The following is a 19714-nucleotide window of genomic DNA, read 5'->3' as shown; positions in this document are numbered from 1 at the left end:
ACAAAGACGTGTGTGGTTGGGTAAAGATGTGGTTCCGTAGACAGCCCACAAGCTTTTTCAAGGTTGGGATTGACTGTCTTATCTCCCATTGGGATAAATGTATTAACAGTTTTGGAGATTACTTTTGAGGTAAGAAATGTTCTTTAATATGATTTGGCTTCTGACCTGTTTTCATTTGACTGCCCATCATAATAGAAATGGAAAAGCAGTTAATTTAGTGAATTTAAAAAAGAGTTTGTTGTGATAAGTATAGATTATCAGTTGCAAGACGTAACCATTATAATACCACTGAAATGAATTCACTTAATAGCTGGGGTGTTTTAAGTGGGGTGGGGAAATTAAGTAATGAGAAAGTTTGTAATTTATGTGGTTTACTGTCACTTTGAGCACAATTAAAAGGCATTTTGATGTGCTAGGCTTGTAACCCAGGTGGGTGCTGAGAAATGTAGTCCTGAGGAAACCACTTAAAGGACCGAGGAGATGGAAAGATAGTATTAAAATATATGTTAAGATAGGTTCAAGATATGTCAGATAGATTGAACTGGTTTAGAATCAGCTTTGATGATAGGTTTCAGGTCAGAGATGTTGAAGTTTTGGATTTTATAACCAGCAGGTTGATTGGTTACTTAGTTGGTCAGTTAATATGAAAGTTTATCATTGTTACAACAAAAGTTCACAGATGGAAATAATCCTTAATCATCTGAGTCCAGTCACATCCTCTGCTTTAGTAAGATTGGTTTGAATATGATCCTTTTATCATCTACTTCAATTTCCCAGTTATGCTTGTATTTTTATATTCAAATATTATCTTATCATTGTTTTTCAAGTAATGTAAAAATAACACATCAGTTATTATGTCTGTATCCTGCAATAGTTGAAAATTCGTCCAGAGTGCATGGAGTTATTTCCTTATTTCACAGCCCAAGATGGAGCTCATTCATTGGCCATTCTCAAGAGTAAGAATGCTCCAGTAATAAAAAAGCGACAGATGATGAGGTCTTTATTTGGGGATTACCGAATCAAGATGGCAGAAGAGGAAAGGAAGCTAAGTAAAGGTTTGTATGTACCAGTGAGTTGAAATGTTTCTTATTATAGTATGCAATAATTTGACTGGCAAATTTCATGAAACTCGTACCATTGGAGAATCTGTATTTTAAATGGCTTATGATCTTCAGACGATATGAAAGTTTTGTAGAGATAATTTGTTGAAAATAGACAATAGCAAGATGATGACCAGAGAAATGTGTATTTACTGTTTCTTTAAATGGTGGTAAGATGTGACAGTGAAGTGTAGTATCACGACTTAGGGGTGTGACTGTAGATGGGATGTGGATTTGATATTTGATTTATTGACCACTTTTACATACCACTCAGAACTACAGGTAATTACAGTGCTATTGCTGTAATCTCCACATGCCACAAATCACCATAGCACATGCCAAGCCTTTTCCAGCCTGCTGTGTCTTCACCAGCTATTCCCTGGCAGTGGCTTTTAACAGTGGAGATTCTTCAGCTTTCCGCACTTACATCATTACTCTCTGGTGATATCCCACAACTGAACTCTTGTCAACTATCATCTGAACTATAGCATGATCTCTTCTCAGCCTTCCTTGTAGAGTTTGACTCAACTGCCAACTGAACTCACCCACCCACCAGCTAAATGTTTTCACTTCACCCAGTAGAACTGCTCAGCTGGCCTGGGTTCCTCACTATGTAGCAGACCCAACAGAATACACCCCCTTTTCCAACGTATCGTTGTGTGCACCTTGTTTCCGTGGGAGCATGTTCACCAAGTCACTACCGAGCAACGTGTGTTCCTTCTTGTGTTCTTTGCATAGTAGCGGTACTACATGTTACAATATGTTCACATCTTTTCACAAGAATGCAGGAAAAATCATGATATAAAGGCAGCTGATAGATTCTTTGAAAATCTGGCGGAGTTAAAATGTTGAGTACCTGGAGATGGTGTCCACATTTAAACCAGAGATAGAGGAAGAGACGATAGCCTGCCAAGAAACGACGAAGGTGTCTCAAGAAGAGGAAAAGCCGGCTTCAGTGGAAACGAAACCTGCGGCGACACGACAAGAAGAGGTCCCCATTGCAGTACCAATCAGAGTGACAATGGCCTGCCGAGAAATAGAGGCATGTCCAGAAGAAGAGCCGGCCTCAGTGGACATTAAACTTGAGGCGGCCAACCACGAGAGGTACCCGTAGAAGACACTGAAGTAATGCCGGTCGGAGAACCGAAGAAGGAAAGGCATAGGGGCCGAAATCATCGAAATCTGAAGAATTCAACACGGGAAAATTGCGGACCCCAGAAGAAGTTGGCCGTAGCCTGCAGAAGGACAAACTGCGCTCTGGATACAGCATCTACAGGAGTACAACTTTACTTTGGTGCATTGTCAGGGCCAGAAACAACAACGCCGACGCCCTTTCTAGACAACCCTGCCAAGAGCAATGTGCGCACTGCCACAAAATCAAGACACGGGCAGATGTAAAGCAAATATGTGCTATTGGAACCCTACTGGCAGCCGGCTGGGACCTGGTTACCCTAAGAGAGAAACTGCTAAAAGACCCAGACATAGGGCCTATTCTACAGGATTTAGAAAACGGCCAGCGACCGAAATGGCAGGATATCGCAGATCGGAGTCCCACGTACAAAAGCTACTGGGCCCAGTGGAAATCGCTCACTGTGAGAAACGGCGTACTAGAGCGCGACTGGGAATCCACCAACGGAAGACGTCAAGTAGCCCAGATAATTATTCCTTGGAGCAGGGTGAAGGATGTTCTGAGCGAACTACACGGTGGACCGCCAGGAGGTCGCTATGGACTACTTTACCAAGTGGCCGGAAGTGTACGCCATCCCGAATCGAGGCGTCGACAATAGCAGAAGTTCTGGTTGCCAACTTCTTCTGCTGCTTCAGCATACCTCGGTAGTTGCACAGTGACCAAGGCCGTAACTTCGAGTCTCGTCTACTGCAAGAAGTTTTGCAACGCCTGGGAGTGAGCAAGACGCACACTACACCCCTGCACCCACAGTCAGATGGCATGGTGGAACGTTACGTGAAGACCATCGAGGAGCACTTGCGGAAGGTCGTTGCATCCTACCAAAGGGACTGGGATGAGAGGTTACCCCTCTTTCTTCTAGCTTACAGGGCATCCACTCATGACACTATGGGCTTGACCCCTGCTAGCCTAGTGTTTGGACGAGAACTATGACTACCCTGTGACCTGCTGCTTGGGGTACCCTCAGACAAAGAACTACCGACAACCAATGACGCAGCAGACTTGGTGGATCATCTGCACGACAACACCTAAAGCTCACCAGTGACCAGATGAAAACTCAGTACAATAAACTGGCCAACTCCGCAGGTTACGATGAAGGCAACAGAGTTTGGCTCTATCGCCCAACCCAAAGGAAAGGGAAATCACCGAAACTACAAGCATCGTGGGAAGGTCCTTACAAAGTGGTGACCCAGATAAATGATGTGGTATACCGAATCCAGAAGACCCCTAGGTCGAGGATGTTGGTAGTACACATGGAGCTGCTCGAGACGAGCAACCATAAAAAGGGGGAAGATGTGGCGGTTGGAGAGCAGAGCAACGGGGAGAAGAGAAACAGCAGCAGGACACAAAGAAGATGCTGCAAGAACAGCCTCCAAAGACAAAGGAACGAGGATGCACTGTTAGGCTATTTGGGACGAACAGCCTTAAGGAGGGAGCAGTGTGACATGTTGCGCTATGGATGCCCCCCCCCCGCCAGCTGTGACGTGCCAAAGTGAGCCGAGTCCCAGCATGCTGGTCACTATGCAAAGCGGGTAAATGCTAAGCAAACACTCCGTCTCCCCACTGTGATGTAACACGGGATGCCGCAGTTGCTACATAGCTGTAAACAACTCCCAACAGCGTTGCTAGGTTATCGGCAAACACGGCGACTAGGCAACAACAAAGTGAGGCATTTCCCGTTGTCCAGCTGAGGGTTTATAAGAGAACTACACTGCCTATGAAAGTTAGTGTGTGATCAGGAGTGACACAGTTAAAGTGTAGCAGCCTTCGAAGCGAGTTAAAGTGTATCAGCTGCCGAAGACAGTTCTGAAGGCAGCAGCTTACAAAGAGTTGAGTATAGCAGCAGTTGCGGAAAGGAGAACCGGACGCGTGTGTAATACAGAGAGACTTGTATAGCTCCCGTACTGTGAATACGTGTAGACTTCAGAGGACAGCGTGAAGAGATTTGTGTGTAGGGTTTGTAAAGTGTGGAAACCCGTAACATTGTTGTAATTAATTGTAGCCAATACTTGTAGGTTAAATAAACCAATTAACGATCTGAACGGCATCTTCGGTAACTAAACATGTTCCAATATATACACAGATGGGAGGGTAATATTACTGCGAAAAAGTTAAATACTTCCATCCAGTGTGATTGGTTAAGATTTTCTTATTTCAGTTATTCATGCCCTTACATGTTTAGGTCTTCAGAAACCACCTTTACATCAATACTGTTAGAAGCCACCATTACCTTACATGTTCTAAAAGTTAAAATATATACATACAATATAAACAATATACAATTGGCTGTAAGATCTAAAGTCTTTAGTTGTTGTTTAGTTTAGTTACTTTACCATCATCTGATGGTAACAGATGAACTGTCACATTTGGGAATGCAAAACTTGGTTTTAGAATGAGCTGTGTAGCAGGACTTTCAAAACATGTTTTTGTTGCAGTGAAAACTTCTCTGAAATTCTGTATATAAGCCTCCTGTAGTGGTACTTGATTAATTGCAGTATATAAATATGTTGTTCTCAACAACAATGTTAAGTGTGGTCTTCTGTGTTGTGACACCATGTAGTTTTGCAAGTGGTTACCAACATTTTGGAGGACCACTCCATCAAGGCTGAAGTATGTAGGTTCAGGATTAGGCTTGGCTATAAGGCAGGTTACAGGAAAGGTATTTGGGGGATTCAGTGAGATGGGTAAAGAAAGAAACCCAGACAGAGTCATTGGGAAGAAATGGACAAAAAAATGGCCCTTGTAAGAGATTGGTTGTTGTAATGGATAACGCCTCCAGTTATGCTCTCTTCCATTTTTCTGGCCTCTGCCAGCCTAGGCATTGGTGAAGATATCCATTTCTAAGTTATGGGAACCTGTGAGGCAGTCTCGGGTGCCCTGGATGGTATGGATGGCTGGCAGGTACCTGCAGTTTGAACACTTTAAGCTGTAGTGGGTGCCTGGCATTACTCTCATTTACAAGGTTTTACTTTTACCAGAGATGATGGAAGAAATTTGCACTGGATTTAGACATTCTTGAACTGGAAAACTTGGTACAGAAGTTCAGTCACCTTACTTGTAAACTACCAGGTCCCCTTACATTGTGTAAAACAAATACACATATTCCATTTATTCTATTTATACACTGTGTTCAATGGTCGAAGAAACTTTGCAACACCACTGGGTGGGAACAACATTCCTCACAGATTGCTGCCGTAACTGCCGATAGCAGAATGAGTCATTAGCGGTGATAAATGTGCGCCATAAGGTGTTCTGATCTTGTCACTGAAGTAAGTCACATTAATAATCATTCTGTGTTAGAGGTGTCGATAGGCGGTTGACATTTGTACTGAAATGAAGTTCACTATTGAACAGCGTGCGTTTATTCTCGAAACTTTTGCAAGGAAGAAACTTAACACAAAATGTATCCGTAAGTTTCGTCATAAATATCATGACTCGCCAGTTCCCACAAAGTCGTGTGTATCCAAGCTTGTGAAGAAGTGGCAGGCCGCAGGTTCAGTGTGTGACATAAAGAAGCAATAGAAGAGGATTGTGCTGACTGAAGAAGAGGTTCGGGATATTGAGGCATGACTGCAGATCAGTCCTCTAAAATCGTTAAGACGCTTAGCACAGAAAAGCGGTGTTTCGCTATGATTTGCTTTCACAACCACAAAATTAATCAGATTTTGCCCATATAAAATAACAGTTGTGCATGAGCTGAAACAATCAGCTTATGCAGCAAGAACTCGTTTTTGCAACTGGCTGCTGCAAAATGTGCATGATGAAATCATGGATCCACAGCTTCTGTTCATGACTGATGAAGCGGGGTTTCACATTAGTGGCCATGTCAGTGCACAAAATGTAAGAATATGGAGCGATGAAAATTCTCACACTATACAGCAAATGGCATTACATAGTGAAAAGTTGGGGGTGTAGTGGTACTGTAAGTCCGTGACGAATCATTGGTCACTTATTTTTCCACGAAACCATGAACTTACGGATATATTTTCTGTAAGTTTTTACCTTGCAAAAGTTTCAACAATAAACATGCTGTTCAATAGTGAACTTCATTTCGGTATAAATGTCGACTGCCTATCAACACCCCTAACACAGACTGACTATTAATGTGACTTACTGCAGTGACAAGATCAGACCACCTAATGGCGCGCGTTTATCAGCACCAATGACTGATTCTGCTATCTACACTTACAGCAGCAATCTGTGATAAATGTTGTGTCTGCTATGCGCTGCTCCCAGGTTTCCTCAATGGTTGAAGGCCCTGTATTACCCATACCAGTTGGTTCATGGTGATGCATTGAATGTTGTAGCCCACGAGAGGATCAGTATTGCTGTACCAAACAAGAAGTCCTGCTTCATAAAGCAGAGTGCTGTTGTTTGTGAGCCTTCACAGAACAACTTCAGGTTCAACTTCAAGGTGCCACTAAGCAAGGAAAAGGCAAGCACTCAGTCAAAGGCCAACAATGGGAATTTCATATATAGGAGCTCAGACAACAACTTTAGGTTTAATTTTGCTCATCCAGCTTCTTGAACAGTAGTATTGACCTCTGACTGAAAATTGTATGTTCAAAATGTGATGAAGGGGTCCAGTAAGTGTTATTACCTTTTTCAAGAAATGTATGTATTTTTTAAAATTTGTTTTGTCTTAAAGTAACATATCTGAATATATGAGGTTGCAGCATAACCAGCAGCTTTATTAACAGGATTACAAAATGTTGTGCAAATTTAAAACATCTCCATAAATCATGACATCAGTGTTGGGAGATTTGGTTTTCTTTGAAAGGAAATAATTTGTAAATAAAAAGGGCTGCCTGCAGGTTTGATAGTGTTAATTTTTCCAATGTATTTTATATTATAAAATAAATGTGAAATTGCCATCTAAGTGTATCAAATTTATTTCCTTTTATTTATGAAATACTGTTAGACTGCCTCTGTGATCTAGCGGTCAGCGTTCCTGGTTACAGATCCAGAGGTCCGGGTTCGATTCCCGGCGCTACCAGATATTTTTGGAGAAGTAGTGGGCCTGGAATGGGGTCCACTCAGCCTCGTGATAATTGAGGAGCTATTTGAAGGAAATAGCGGCTCCGGTCTAGAAAACCGAAATTGACGGCCGTGGGGATTCATTGTGCTGACCACGGGACACCCTCTATCCACTAAAGTTAGCACTAACTGTGGTAACATGTGGCTGTTGCTCGGTAGGTATAGTTTGCTTGCGGACTGAAATCATGGAATTTGTGTGTTTGTTATGAAATACTGTTATATCCCTGATGTATTTCAGTCATAAGATGACAGTCTTCAGAGGGACACCAAGTATTAAAGTAAACTTTATGACATACATAAATAAAAGATTAACATATCTGAAGTCATACACTTTTTGTTAAATAGTTAAAGTTAATGTTATGTTAAAGTTCATTAATATGAATAGGTATTTGAATGCAGTATTGTTTTTGTATGTTGTACTATATCATGTACTGAAGCCTTGTCATTTTTTCTGTGTTTATATAGTGGTGTGCAGCATTTTTGGATTCATTCCTAAGTGATGAATTTTTAACAGTGCAGTAGTTCACAACTCAGGAACCTAAATAACAGTGGTGCATGGTATCATCATACTGACAGTGTAAAAAAACAGCATGAGGCTTGGTTATTAAGAGGTGAGAGATGTAGATATTGTGGCATGTAGTCCTGTAGCCCTGCCAGCAGTCACAAGCACAACAATTCCACAGCAACAGGAGGATACAATAATGGGAAGCAGTGTTCTGAACACTGTCCATGCTATGGCTATGTGACAGCAAAAGAATAACTGTTGGGAGAAGTGTTTTCTATGCAGTCCATGCAGCGGCTACATAAGGAGTCAGTTGTGCGTTATGAGTGAGTTTGGCAATTAGAAGCTAGTCAGTACATCTTGGGAGCTGTAGCTGAAAGTTGCTGGCCAACGAGGATAGGAGCCATTGGACACAAAAGCCAAGGATGCTACACTGTTGAAAGCCACTACCAAGCAGTGCAGTGAAGACCGTGACGGCAAACACTAACTTGCGTGTGACAGTGATTTGTACACATAAAATATAGTCACAAGTTGATTAAGAGTTCAGTAAATCCAGTTACCAATCCAAATTCATCTATAGTCACTCTCTATAACATGACAATATGAAACCATCTCACATGATAAGATAACATTGAAGTCTATTCTGAAAATACCCGCATGAAGATATGGGCTGAATTTAACTGTCTCTGGATGATTTACAGTGGCTAGCACTTCTGATTATGGCTGCAAAACTTTGTGTTTTGTGAAATGCACTGAAATTCGTGATAATTGGCCATTTTCTGAACAAGTAGATATTTCAGTAACGAACCTGTTGGGAAGCAATAGGATTGAGGGAGGGGAACATGCATCGGTGATATCTAATGTCTCTTTTTGAGAGTTACTAAGAACATGCAACTCATTCCAATAGGCAAGAGATGTCACTAGTCACTCAATACAACAAACTGCACATGTTCTGACTCTAGAAGTGTACTCATGTGCCTTAACAAGAGATCGTTAACAAAAAAAAAAAACCTCAGCATTAATACTCCAAATAAAAGACAAACTACTGACACTGAAGAAACATAAATGGGATATTGAATTTGTATGGATTCCAGCACACACGGGTATTCTCCTCAGTGAAATAATGGATGTGCCAGCAAAGAAGAATATTAGAAAAGTTGAAGATGGTCAATACTTATTTCTAACAGACTTGAAGAGCTCCTGGAAGACAAAACTGAGAGTAGCAACCAAGAAGTGGCACAGAAATTCAGGAAAACAGAAACAAAAGGAAGTACTCTGAGAACTACTGCCAAAACAATGGAAAACCTTGGTTCCAGAGATTCAAGTTTCAAAGAAAATCTGTTGTCTCAATAAATAGAATCAGAAGTAGACCAGTATTGTCTATAAAAAAGTGATTTATTCAATTTAATATAGTTAATACAGAAATGTGTGAATGTGACAAAGCCAAAGAAGCTATAAACCACATCCTATGAGAGTGTAAATTAACTGAGGAGTTTAGAGTTCATATGATAGAAGACTTAAATAAATGTAAAATATTTCTACCATATTGTATCGAACACTGTATGTTATCAGAAGCAGTAATCCCAGTATCATGATACATCAACAGTGTCAATATAAGAATATAATTAGGTTGATACTATGATAAGCCCAACCAGGGATCAATATGTGCCAAGACTTTCAGTGTTAAAACATAATCAGTATAGTTACTTTAAGGATAGTTAAAAGTTAAAGCTTTATATTTATACAAGAATAATTAAAGAGTACTATAAAACTGACAACACTGGCCAACAAAAAAGGAAACAAAGACGTGTGTGTTGGCTAAATAAGAAAAGCGGGAGCACACTTTTCTATTGTAAAAAGTGTGATGTTGGGCATTGTGTTATGAACTGCTTCGAGATGTGGCAAAAGAGCGTCAGAAAGTGAGGTATCGTAAACTGTTAAGTTACGCAGTTCAAACTCGTGTACAGTCTGAACAAAATATTGTGTATAGTGTGATTATATTCACAAAATCACCATGTCTCAAGATGGAAGAAAAAACTACGGGTAAGTCCTTTGGCACTTCATAACATATATAATAAAGATTATATTTTGCATTTAATGACAAAATAATTACAGTTAATTTTCATTTGTAAAAATTGCTCTTTTCGTTACATACGTGAGGTCAAAAATTATCTGCACTCTCGTTTTTCCGATTTATGAAGGGTGTTCTGTATATAATGCCTCCTATTTTTTGTGTTAATATGTAACGTCTGAGCTGGATGTTGGTGGTGGTGGTGTTGTAAAGGTTGAAGCTTCCCGCCAATGTACTGTTAGTTTGTTTGTAGTGCGACAGATAGGGACAGCAGAGCAGTCTACCAAAATGGCGTCTGACATAGAAGTGAATACGAAACAGAGATGTGTTAATGAATTTCTCACTGCCGAACAAATTGCACCCATTGATGTCCATTGATGATTGCTAAAGGTTATACGGAGACGATAAAGTGGATGTCAGCACAGTGAGGCGGTGGGTAGTGCGTTTCAACAGTGGCGAAAGTGAAGTGCACGACAAGCCACGCCATGGGCGTCCCTGCTCAGCTGCCACTCCTTGCAATGAACAGCACCTTGATCAGCTCATCCGTACAGATCGGCGGATAACAACCAGGGAACTGTGTGCATGGCTTAATATCGGCTGTAATGCTTTGGAAACGATGTTGGGGAAGCTGGATTATTGCAGTTTGTTCCATGTGGGTCCCGCGGATGCTTATACAGGACCACAAAACTCATCGAATGGAAGTCTGTCAGGACCTGCTGCACCAGTTTGAGGCTGAAGGTGACAAGTTTCTGGACAGCATCATCACCAGAGATGAGACGTGGTGTCACCACTACAAGCCGGAATCCAAAACAGTCCATGGAGTGGCAATGTCTGGATTCCCCAAGAAAAAAGTTCAAGACAGCCATCGGCATGGAAAGTGATGTGCATGGTCTTTTTGGATAGGTGGGGTGTGATTTTGTTGGATTTCCTGGAGCCTGGTGAGACTGTCAATTCTGAACGCTACAAGACGACGCTGACTCTGCTGAAAGCCCGAATTTCCCGAGTCAGGCCAGAGAAGCAGACAACCTTTCGCTTGCAACATGATAACGCTAGACCCCCATACCACTTTAGCGACCACCGTGCACATTGCAAAGTTTGGCTGGACTGTCCTACCACATCCACCTTATAGCCCCGATTTAGCACCTTCAGACTTCTATCTCTTTGGGCCTATGAAAGATGAACTATGAGGGCAACATTTTCCACACAACGATGCTGTCATTGCAGCTGTAATAAAGTGGCTAGTTTCTGCTGGCGCAGACTTTTGCAGGCATGGCGTACAGGCTCTTGTTCATCACTGGCAAAAGTGCATAACGAATGTGATGATTATGTGGAAAAATAACTGTAAGTAGCTGAAATGTTGCTCTATTTAATGCTTTCTGTATGTGTTGTAGTCTTCATTAAAAAGAATAGGCATCATATATGGAACACTCCTCATATATATGTGGTGCAATCCAAAAGTTCCCGAAATATATTAATAAAAACTATTATATCTTACCTAGATCTTATTCTGCACCATCATCTTCAAAGTAGTCCCCTTGGGAGCTCATACACCGATCCCAGTGTTTCTGCCACTTTTCAAATGCATCCTGGAAGTCTTTCTGTGTTAGGGTGTTTAGTGCCATCTGCGTTTCCGCTTGAACTTCCTCAATCTTCACCCCTTCAACTTGATTTTCATCTTGGGGAAGAGAAAGAAGTCGCATGGAGCTAAGTCTGGCAAGTTCAGTGGGTGGGGAACAACTGCCATCTTGTTTTTAGCCAAAAATTCCTGCACAATGTAAGCAGTATGCGGTCGTGTGTTCTCATCGTGGAGTACCCAGTCATTCATGCGCCACTTCCCTGGACGTTTTCGCCTCATGTTCTCCCTCAAACGCCTTAGAACATCACGGTAGAACTCTTTATTGACTGTCTGACCAGGAGGGATGAACTCCTTATAAACAATCCCGTCAATATAAAAAAAACAGATCAACATGGACTTAATGTTGCTCTTGACTTGTCGAGCTTTTTTGGCCGAGGTGAAGAAGGGCTCTTCCATTGTGACGATTGCTGCTTGCTTTCAGGGTCATAGTCATAAACCCAACTTTTGTCACCAGTGACAACCTTCGAAAGAAAGTTTGGATCCTCTTGAAGCTGTTGCTGAAGTTCCCTGCAGACTTCCAAGCGATGCTGCTTCTGTTCATTTTGCAGCAGTCGTGGCACAAACTTCGCCGCAATCCTCCTCATGTTCAGTTCCTCCGACAAAATTCGTTGACATGTACCATAACTTGGTCCCAAGATGTTACAGAGGTCTTGGATGGTCAGTCTACGATCTTGTAGAATCAGATCCCTAACTTTCACGACATTTTCTGGTGTTTTGCCCGTTGACGGCTGTCCTGAACGATCGTCATCATAAGTCAATGTTCGGCCATATTTAAAACGCTTATACCAGTTGAAAGTTTGTCTCTGTCCAAAACTGTTTTCACCAAAAGCTTGCTTCGACATTTGGTGTGTTTCTGCAGCGGTTTTCCCAAGTTTGAAACAAAACGTTATACAGACACGCTGCTCTCTCAGGTCAGCCATGGCAAAACCACAAACTCACGGAAACACAACAATGGAAATACGTTCACCAACAATAAACCCAACCACTCAACTCGACGCCGCTTGCCACACTGATTCAAGGATGTGTGAGGAGACACACAGCAGTATTTTGATGTACTCATAACCATTAGCGCGCAAAATTCAAATTTTGGAAACTTGGATTGCCCCACGTAACTCGAGTCAATTTGATCACGTATTCTTATATGTCATGTCATTAACTGAAATATTAATATTAAGTTAATTCTTTGTGTTTTCCACCTCCTCATGCCAATGTAAGCCATACGCATTCTGGTTAAGAGCAATGCCAGCTGGAATGTTGGCTGAGACACACAAGCAGGTTTATACATGCTGAAGAATATGCATGCAGACAGTCATCAATACGAAGGCAAGCAGATGCAGACATGTGAGATTCATCATGCTATTTTCACCTGAAGGAAAAAACCGTTTACATAACTAAGATATGTTACCTAAAATTCAACATGTAACACGTTGATATTATGTATAAATTAACAGAACAATTAAGATAACTCCACAGAAGGGAATGCTGGTGTACATGTCACCTCGTAAATGGTGGTATGGTGTGGTGGTAGGTGGTATCATTTCCACTGTCACTAGGCTACATACGTCTCGGTAACATACCCAGGAGTAGATCAGTTTTCACTAACACACTTCTCCACATTCCACTGACTTTTGCCTCCTCACTCAGTCTGAACTGTTACATTGCCGCTGACTTCTATTGAGGGTGACACAGTGATACCACAATCAGCAACATTCCACGCTATCTTAGTCTCCAGACTATGGCCTGAAGGACATGGAAACTGACTAGCTTCACAGAAATATGTCTTGAAGCACAACTAAATCATAAGAACGACAAATATTAATTACCCTAATTATGAGAGAGCACTGTTAATCAAATATGTATGTCAAACACTATTAAACAGTCACAAAATTACATTACAAATTAAATCAACTACATCACATTTTCTTATCTTACATTACAAAGTGAAGAGTTTCATGCTAAGGAAATAGTGAGCATTTCTATATCTTTGGCCAATGGAAACCCCATGCATACTAGGTAAGCATAATGCCAGCTGCATGGATGGCGAAGTACGAAGGCAGTCAGGCAGACTCAAAGATTAGCTACAAGCAAGCTGAGGCAGACAAGCAAGTATCACTTGGAGAAAGAAGCCGTCCGCAAACAACCACATGTACCTTAAAACACAAAATATAATAGTTGAAAATTAAGTCTAAAGCACACAACAACTAATAAAACTCCTATAAAGTACTCTGATGCTGTACAACTTACCGCACAAATGATGGTGTGGTGTGGCGTTGCCATTTCTGCTGTCATAAAAAGACACTTGTTCTATGGAACATGACCTGTACTAGATCCATTTTACTCAAATCTCTTCAACACACCACATCACTGAAGCTATCGCATGTCATAGTCAGATCTGTTTCATTGCAACTCGGTTCATAACAGGATGACGCAAAGCACGCCAAGCAGCAAACTCCTTCGAGGATGTCTAATTCTCCAAAATTTGACCTGAAGGAAAAAAATCACTCTCTCACTTCCTTGAAATATATGACGAAGTTCGTCTATATCATCTTAATGACAAATACTTATTTACCTTAATTATAACAGAGTAGACGTACAGTAAATTCTGTATGTCAAAACAATATTAACAGTGTCTCGATTTCTATTATAACTTGCGGCAATTTGATCGTGTATTCTTATATGTCATGTCATTAACTGAAATATTAATATTAAGTTAATTGTTACTGTTTCCACCTCCTCATGCCAATGTAAGCCATACGCATTCTGGTTAAGAGCAATGCCAGCTGGAAAGTTGGCTGAGACACACAAACAGGAAAAACAATAAAAAAGGAGGTTTATACATGCTGAAGAATACGCAATGAAGACAGGCATCGATACGAAGGCAAGCAGATGCAGATATGTGAGATTCATCATGCTATTTTCACCTGAAGGATAAAACCGTTTACATAAATGAGTAAGCATCAAAGACCCGATATCTGATACTGGTAACCTATAAATAGATGATGAGAATTTCGGAGTCAACCTGACTCTCTGCACAGCATAGAAGAACAAGCCACAAAACAATAAGAGATATTACAGGAAGGACAGGAGGAAATAAAGACCATGATGAGCGTTAAGATAAGCACACAGGCAACACTTAGGGAAACAACCTAGGAAAGAAAAAACATACATCAACTGTGATGCTGCTGATAATCATCATTATCACTACCAAGTGAACACAAAAGTGAGGTTAAGAAATAGCCATCATTTATTATCTGTAGTCATGCTGATGTTCACTGCCACATTAGAATAAATAGTCAATGTGTGCTCTCTCTCTTCGCAACAACCATAGTGGCTATACGTGCCCATAAGTTTCGAAAAATACACTGCATATAATTCCACACAATGTTCACAACAGCACAAAACAATCCAGCTCTTCGAGTTGTCTTCTTAGACGCACCTGTGCAGCCTGCACTTACCTCATCCCTCTGCAGTCACAGCAAGACGCTTACCTCGACCCAGAAGGAAGTAGTGCACGATGTCTGCGTGCGGATGGTCAACGGACACGTCAAAGCAAGACATTTTCACAGAATGCCAGCTCCTGTGCTTGTGCCAGGTATATCTGTAAGACAATATCGTATATCAGTAACAGATCACGAGACATTCTACGGGTTTGGAGAATGCAATGAATATAACGGGTCTCTGATGAACAATAAGGAAAGTTTCCGTAAGCTTTTCACTTCTCATACTTTTCACAGATGCACTGTATCTACTTGTTATCTATCGCCAAATAATGGAAACGGTGGACACGTTACAACAGAACCTTTGGCCCATCAGTTCACCTGTTCACCAGTGTTCTAAGTCAGCATGTGAAACCAGGGCAGCAGATACACGAGGTACTGCCCATCCCCTCACATTACTGGCATGTGATAGAAGTGTCTAGCCCAGGTTCGGTCACAAGGGAACGATGTGGAGAACAATACAGCAGGTACCTGCAAACCACATCATTGCTCCTAACATCAAAATGAAACTCTGAATTTTTAGCCACCTTAACAGTTACACAGTTATGGACACAAGTTAGGTGTGTTAAGTGGTCACACTTCTGACTGGTATTCTGAAGAGCCATGGTTTGAATTCTGCCCAAGGCACTGACTACCCAGGCTGGCTGAGGACTTTTTCCTGGTTTTCCTCACTACCTTCAGGAAAAAGGTGAGGCAGTAACTTAAATTATACCATTACTGCTTCCATCCACATCTCTTCCAATTGTTATTACCATCCGATGCAGTTTGAGTCTCATTTACTGTCACTGAACTACAAATAGAAAATAAACAGGAGTGGAAGAACCTCCAGCTCCAAATACAGGCAGATGCTGGCATGGCACCTCATACTAGATCACAACTGCCTCTACAAAAAGTCCGACCTAGTGACAGTATTAGTAAACAAATCATAAACAAACAAAATTAAGAAAAACAAAACAACTTCTGAAACCAAAGTTTTCAATTAATTATCAGCATCATCAATACATTCCAAACAGCACAAAACCAGTCGCTAAAATTCACTAACCTCTGACGCTGTGTTGAGCCAAGGCTGCTCTGGGTGGAGGCACCTGTGTCCTCTCTTTATCACATCTTCCACAGCTCTTGGATGCTCTACTATTCTGCAAGCTAAGAAAAGATCTGCAGCGGCCATTTTGCTCTGAAGGAACGGGGTGAACGGGTGGAGCACATACAAAATTCATGTGCTGATGCATAACTGTGCACTGAAAAACAAGTTAAGGAGAAACAATACAGCTGAATCCTACAGAACATGTGACTGATACACACATTCTATCATGCTCATGAGAAAAACAGATACAAAACACATAAACTCTAGGACTGCATCTCTCCAAAACTACAGTCTCATCTTAGACACCGCATGCACATTGAGCTGATTCACATAATACACCACTCAACTTATTATTAAGGCAAAAATTTCTGTGACACAGAAAAAATAAAGGCCCTACATTAACAATCATCATCATATCCTCGTATATTAATATAAGAGGGGAACGTGTTCCCCTCTATCCATCTACATTCAAATGTCGCTATAAAATTTGACTTCTCTCCCTCTTATCTCTAAAAAGAATACCCTTTCATCCAGTAAACTCTCCACATTAAATATCCTGTTGCAGCCAAAACAGCACGGGAAAAAAGCCTCTTACATTAAGATGAATGAGCTAACATAATGAGCATGCTCTTCTCTCCTCCTTATCATCTTATTATAGCTGCAATTTTACGGGAATTTCCTAACTGTAGGCAGGACACATTTTTATTTTCATATACAAATGTGTTGTGGGTTTTTGGAGGTTATCAGTGAACTGTGAAACCCATGTATGTTCATCATACTGCCCTCACAGGAGGTTCGTCATGTAATAACAGATGGAGAACTTCTCACTTACGTCTTTGTTATTCCCCAAGACGCCATGCACACACCAAGATTTACAAATGCCGGGGAAACGTGCCCTTCTTCAGAAGCTAACAATCACTCAACTATTCATAAGCCCTATTTCTAGTTTCCACAACTATAGGAACCTAACTTGGGAGAAAGAAAAAATAACTGGAATAACAGCACTTGTTTAAGCAGTATCTATTTCAGAAATTTAATGCACATGTTTTGCTATAGTCTGTGGGGTGAAACTCAGAAATACATCCCTACTTCCACTGACAATTAAATGGTTAAATCGCAACTTCAAAGTTTTCTAGACTACTTTATATTCTTGGTTCTCTCTTTAACTCACTCCTCCTGACCTGCAAATCATTTTACCTTTACCATAATATATTAAGCTTTATTCTGACGCGCAGATTTGTTATGCTTGTCTTAAAAACTCTTTAAGACTGCCTAAAGCAATGATAATAATGAACTCGTACTGTTCCAGTTAATTCGAAAGCTGAAATTACATTCCCTGTGCTGAAAGTGTTTACGGCATTTGCAACCCACGATTTCATTACAAAAACGTCAATACACCTAGAAAACCATTCATTCACAAACAATATTAAACATTCTCAAATAATGTCCACATTAAATGAATAAATATCGCCAAAACACTTCTTGTTACTACTTACATTTCAACAAAATCCTCACCAAACTTCCCTCGCCTTAAACCACCCAACAGATAAAATGGCTGACTACCCCTAAACAAAACAGCTTCAAAATAACTCCGCCAGTGGCGCGGTCTCCAACCTCGATACCCCCACTCCACACTGCAACTACAGCGCTACTAGTGGTTAAAACTGCTGTCCATTCCTTTGGTGTCCTCCTCATATATCTGAATCGATCTGAATCGTGCCACTTTTCTTTCCAAAGCATCCGTTGGCTATCTTTATGTCATGATTTTGCCCTACATTCTGCTGATGAAACATAAGCATATACTTACTTTCCTCTGTGCTTTTACACTTTTACACAAACCTCCTTACTAGCATCTTCATTCCATCAAATTCTCCACAAATAAGAATATCTAACATTCTAAATTGTAATCAACTGTAAACAATTGTAACTATTGTAATTTTAATCTTACTCATATATTAAATTGTTAATATTCAGAATTAACTTCACTTGTCCTATATCATGTACAATGATCTACAGTGACGAAATCAATCAATCAATCAATCAATTAAAGTTTCTGTTTTTTCTCATTGTGGTATCTATTTCACACTTCCTTACAAGATTCTTCCACATCTGTCTCATGTCTTAGTGCACCTAGATTCACATCACCAATTTCGCAACAATTATTATTACAGTGCAAGGTCATCAGCCTTGCATCAGACAGTTAACCCAGATGACCAGGTCTCTGTATTTATGTCCCACGGTGACAGGGTGGCTGCATGTCAAAGAGAAAATGCCCCCCCCCCCCACAATATATGTAAAAACATCAGTACTTGTAAAATAATCATTTGTAATCATTAAAACACACCAGAATTAATTATTTCTAGATTTCTTTTACTTCCTTCACAGTGAAAGGCAAAAACACAAATTCTCACTCTACGATCAGTGAGGAAGTTATTGGAAGTGTATCACTGCAAGAAAATAACTTTCCTCATAAATATTTACTTTTTCTTGGTAGTAATTGGTCATAAGCCATGGTTCGATGAAGGATGCTCAAAATTATTAGATCAAAGAAAGGCCAAATTGCAAGTGATTACAGGATCCAAGTGAGTTAAATGGTGATAATCTAAACAATATAAGACCTGAAACCAGCGGGCATTTCAGGAACAAAGGAGGGAATACCTGAAAGACAAAATTGATGAGCTTGCAATGAACAGTAAGGACAAGAATATTAGAGACCTGTATACAGGAATAAATGACTTTAAAATGGGTTACCAGCCTAGCAGTAACTTGCAGATTCCCACAACATTTTGAATAGGTGGAGGAACTAGTAAGGCAGACAGATAGATCTGGCTCAGGATAGGGACCAGTGGAGGGCTCTTGTGAACACGGTGATGAACCTTCGGGTTCCATAAAATGCTGGGAAATTCTTGAGTAGCTGCAGAATTGGCAGCTCTTCAAGAAGGGCTCACCTTGATGAGTGAGTGAGTGAGTGAGTGAGTGGGTAAGTAATTGGTCTAGAAGTGGACACGGACACAACTAAATATATATTTATGTCTTGTCCTTAAATACAGGTCAGAATCGTAAGAAAATGATAGCTAATCAACTCTTTGAAGGTGTTGGAAAGGTTAAAAAAAATATTTTGTAAACAAAAATTAAAATTGTATTAAGAAGGAATTAAGGGCTATCAAATCAGGGGAATGCTTGCTCTAATTCCTTTCAGAATCTTCTGTCTTCCATTCTGTTCCCCACAGAAAGTATAGATTAAGATATACAAGACTCTGACTTTATTTGTGCTTATTTTATGAAATGTGAAACTTTGACCTGAAACTCAGATGACCGTAATCCTTTTAATTATTTCTGAATAGACTGCCATTTTATGTTTACTTAATACATCTGTACCAAATATGAGTACCACTTTTAACATAAGATTACAGGCCATTTTGTGCATGCAGTTTACATATGGGGTCAGTCTGGGTATCAGAACAGACAGTGAATCTTTCACCGAAGACCATTAGCTGAAAGATCACTGTGAACTTGATTCGGAGTGTTTCCTTGGAGGTAGAATCCTGTCTCTATTATTAAATTCTGGAAAGGTATCATAAAGAACGTAGTTTAAAACAAG

At 40.5% G+C, this 19714-nt stretch overlaps 1 protein-coding gene and 1 long non-coding RNA gene across 8 annotated transcripts in view; one reads left to right on the top strand and one right to left on the bottom strand.

The window, feature by feature from the left end:
• Positions 1 to 7165, top strand: part of LOC111862153 (UPF0488 protein CG14286) — a 17678-nt gene extending 10513 nt beyond the window's left edge. For both annotated transcript variants that reach the window (XM_033750576.1, XM_023847333.1), the window contains exons 3-4: positions 921 to 1055; positions 6594 to 7165. In XM_033750576.1, the coding sequence (XP_033606467.1) occupies positions 921 to 1055; positions 6594 to 6814 (356 nt within the window). In that variant the 3' untranslated portion in view covers positions 6815 to 7165. The remainder of the gene's footprint in view (positions 1 to 920; positions 1056 to 6593) is intronic.
• Positions 4512 to 17696, bottom strand: LOC111862154. Of its 6 annotated transcripts, none has more exons than XR_002842383.2 (5): positions 17610 to 17696; positions 16072 to 16267; positions 15021 to 15130; positions 13777 to 14016; positions 4512 to 5191 (listed from the first exon to the last, which is right to left on the bottom strand). It is a non-coding gene; the product is annotated as an uncharacterized LOC111862154 (long non-coding RNA). The 6 variants fall into 6 exon arrangements; XR_002842381.2 differs by lacking the exon at positions 4512 to 5191 and adding an exon at positions 7404 to 7500; XR_002842382.2 differs by lacking the exon at positions 4512 to 5191 and adding an exon at positions 11537 to 11571.
• Positions 17697 to 19714: the final 2018 nt, after the last annotated feature.

This window comes from Cryptotermes secundus, unplaced genomic scaffold (assembly GCF_002891405.2).
Source record: "Cryptotermes secundus unplaced genomic scaffold, Csec_1.0 scaffold799, whole genome shotgun sequence".
Taxonomy (NCBI): Eukaryota; Metazoa; Arthropoda; class Insecta; order Blattodea; family Kalotermitidae; genus Cryptotermes; species Cryptotermes secundus.
This window is presented reverse-complemented; position numbering and strand designations above follow the sequence as displayed.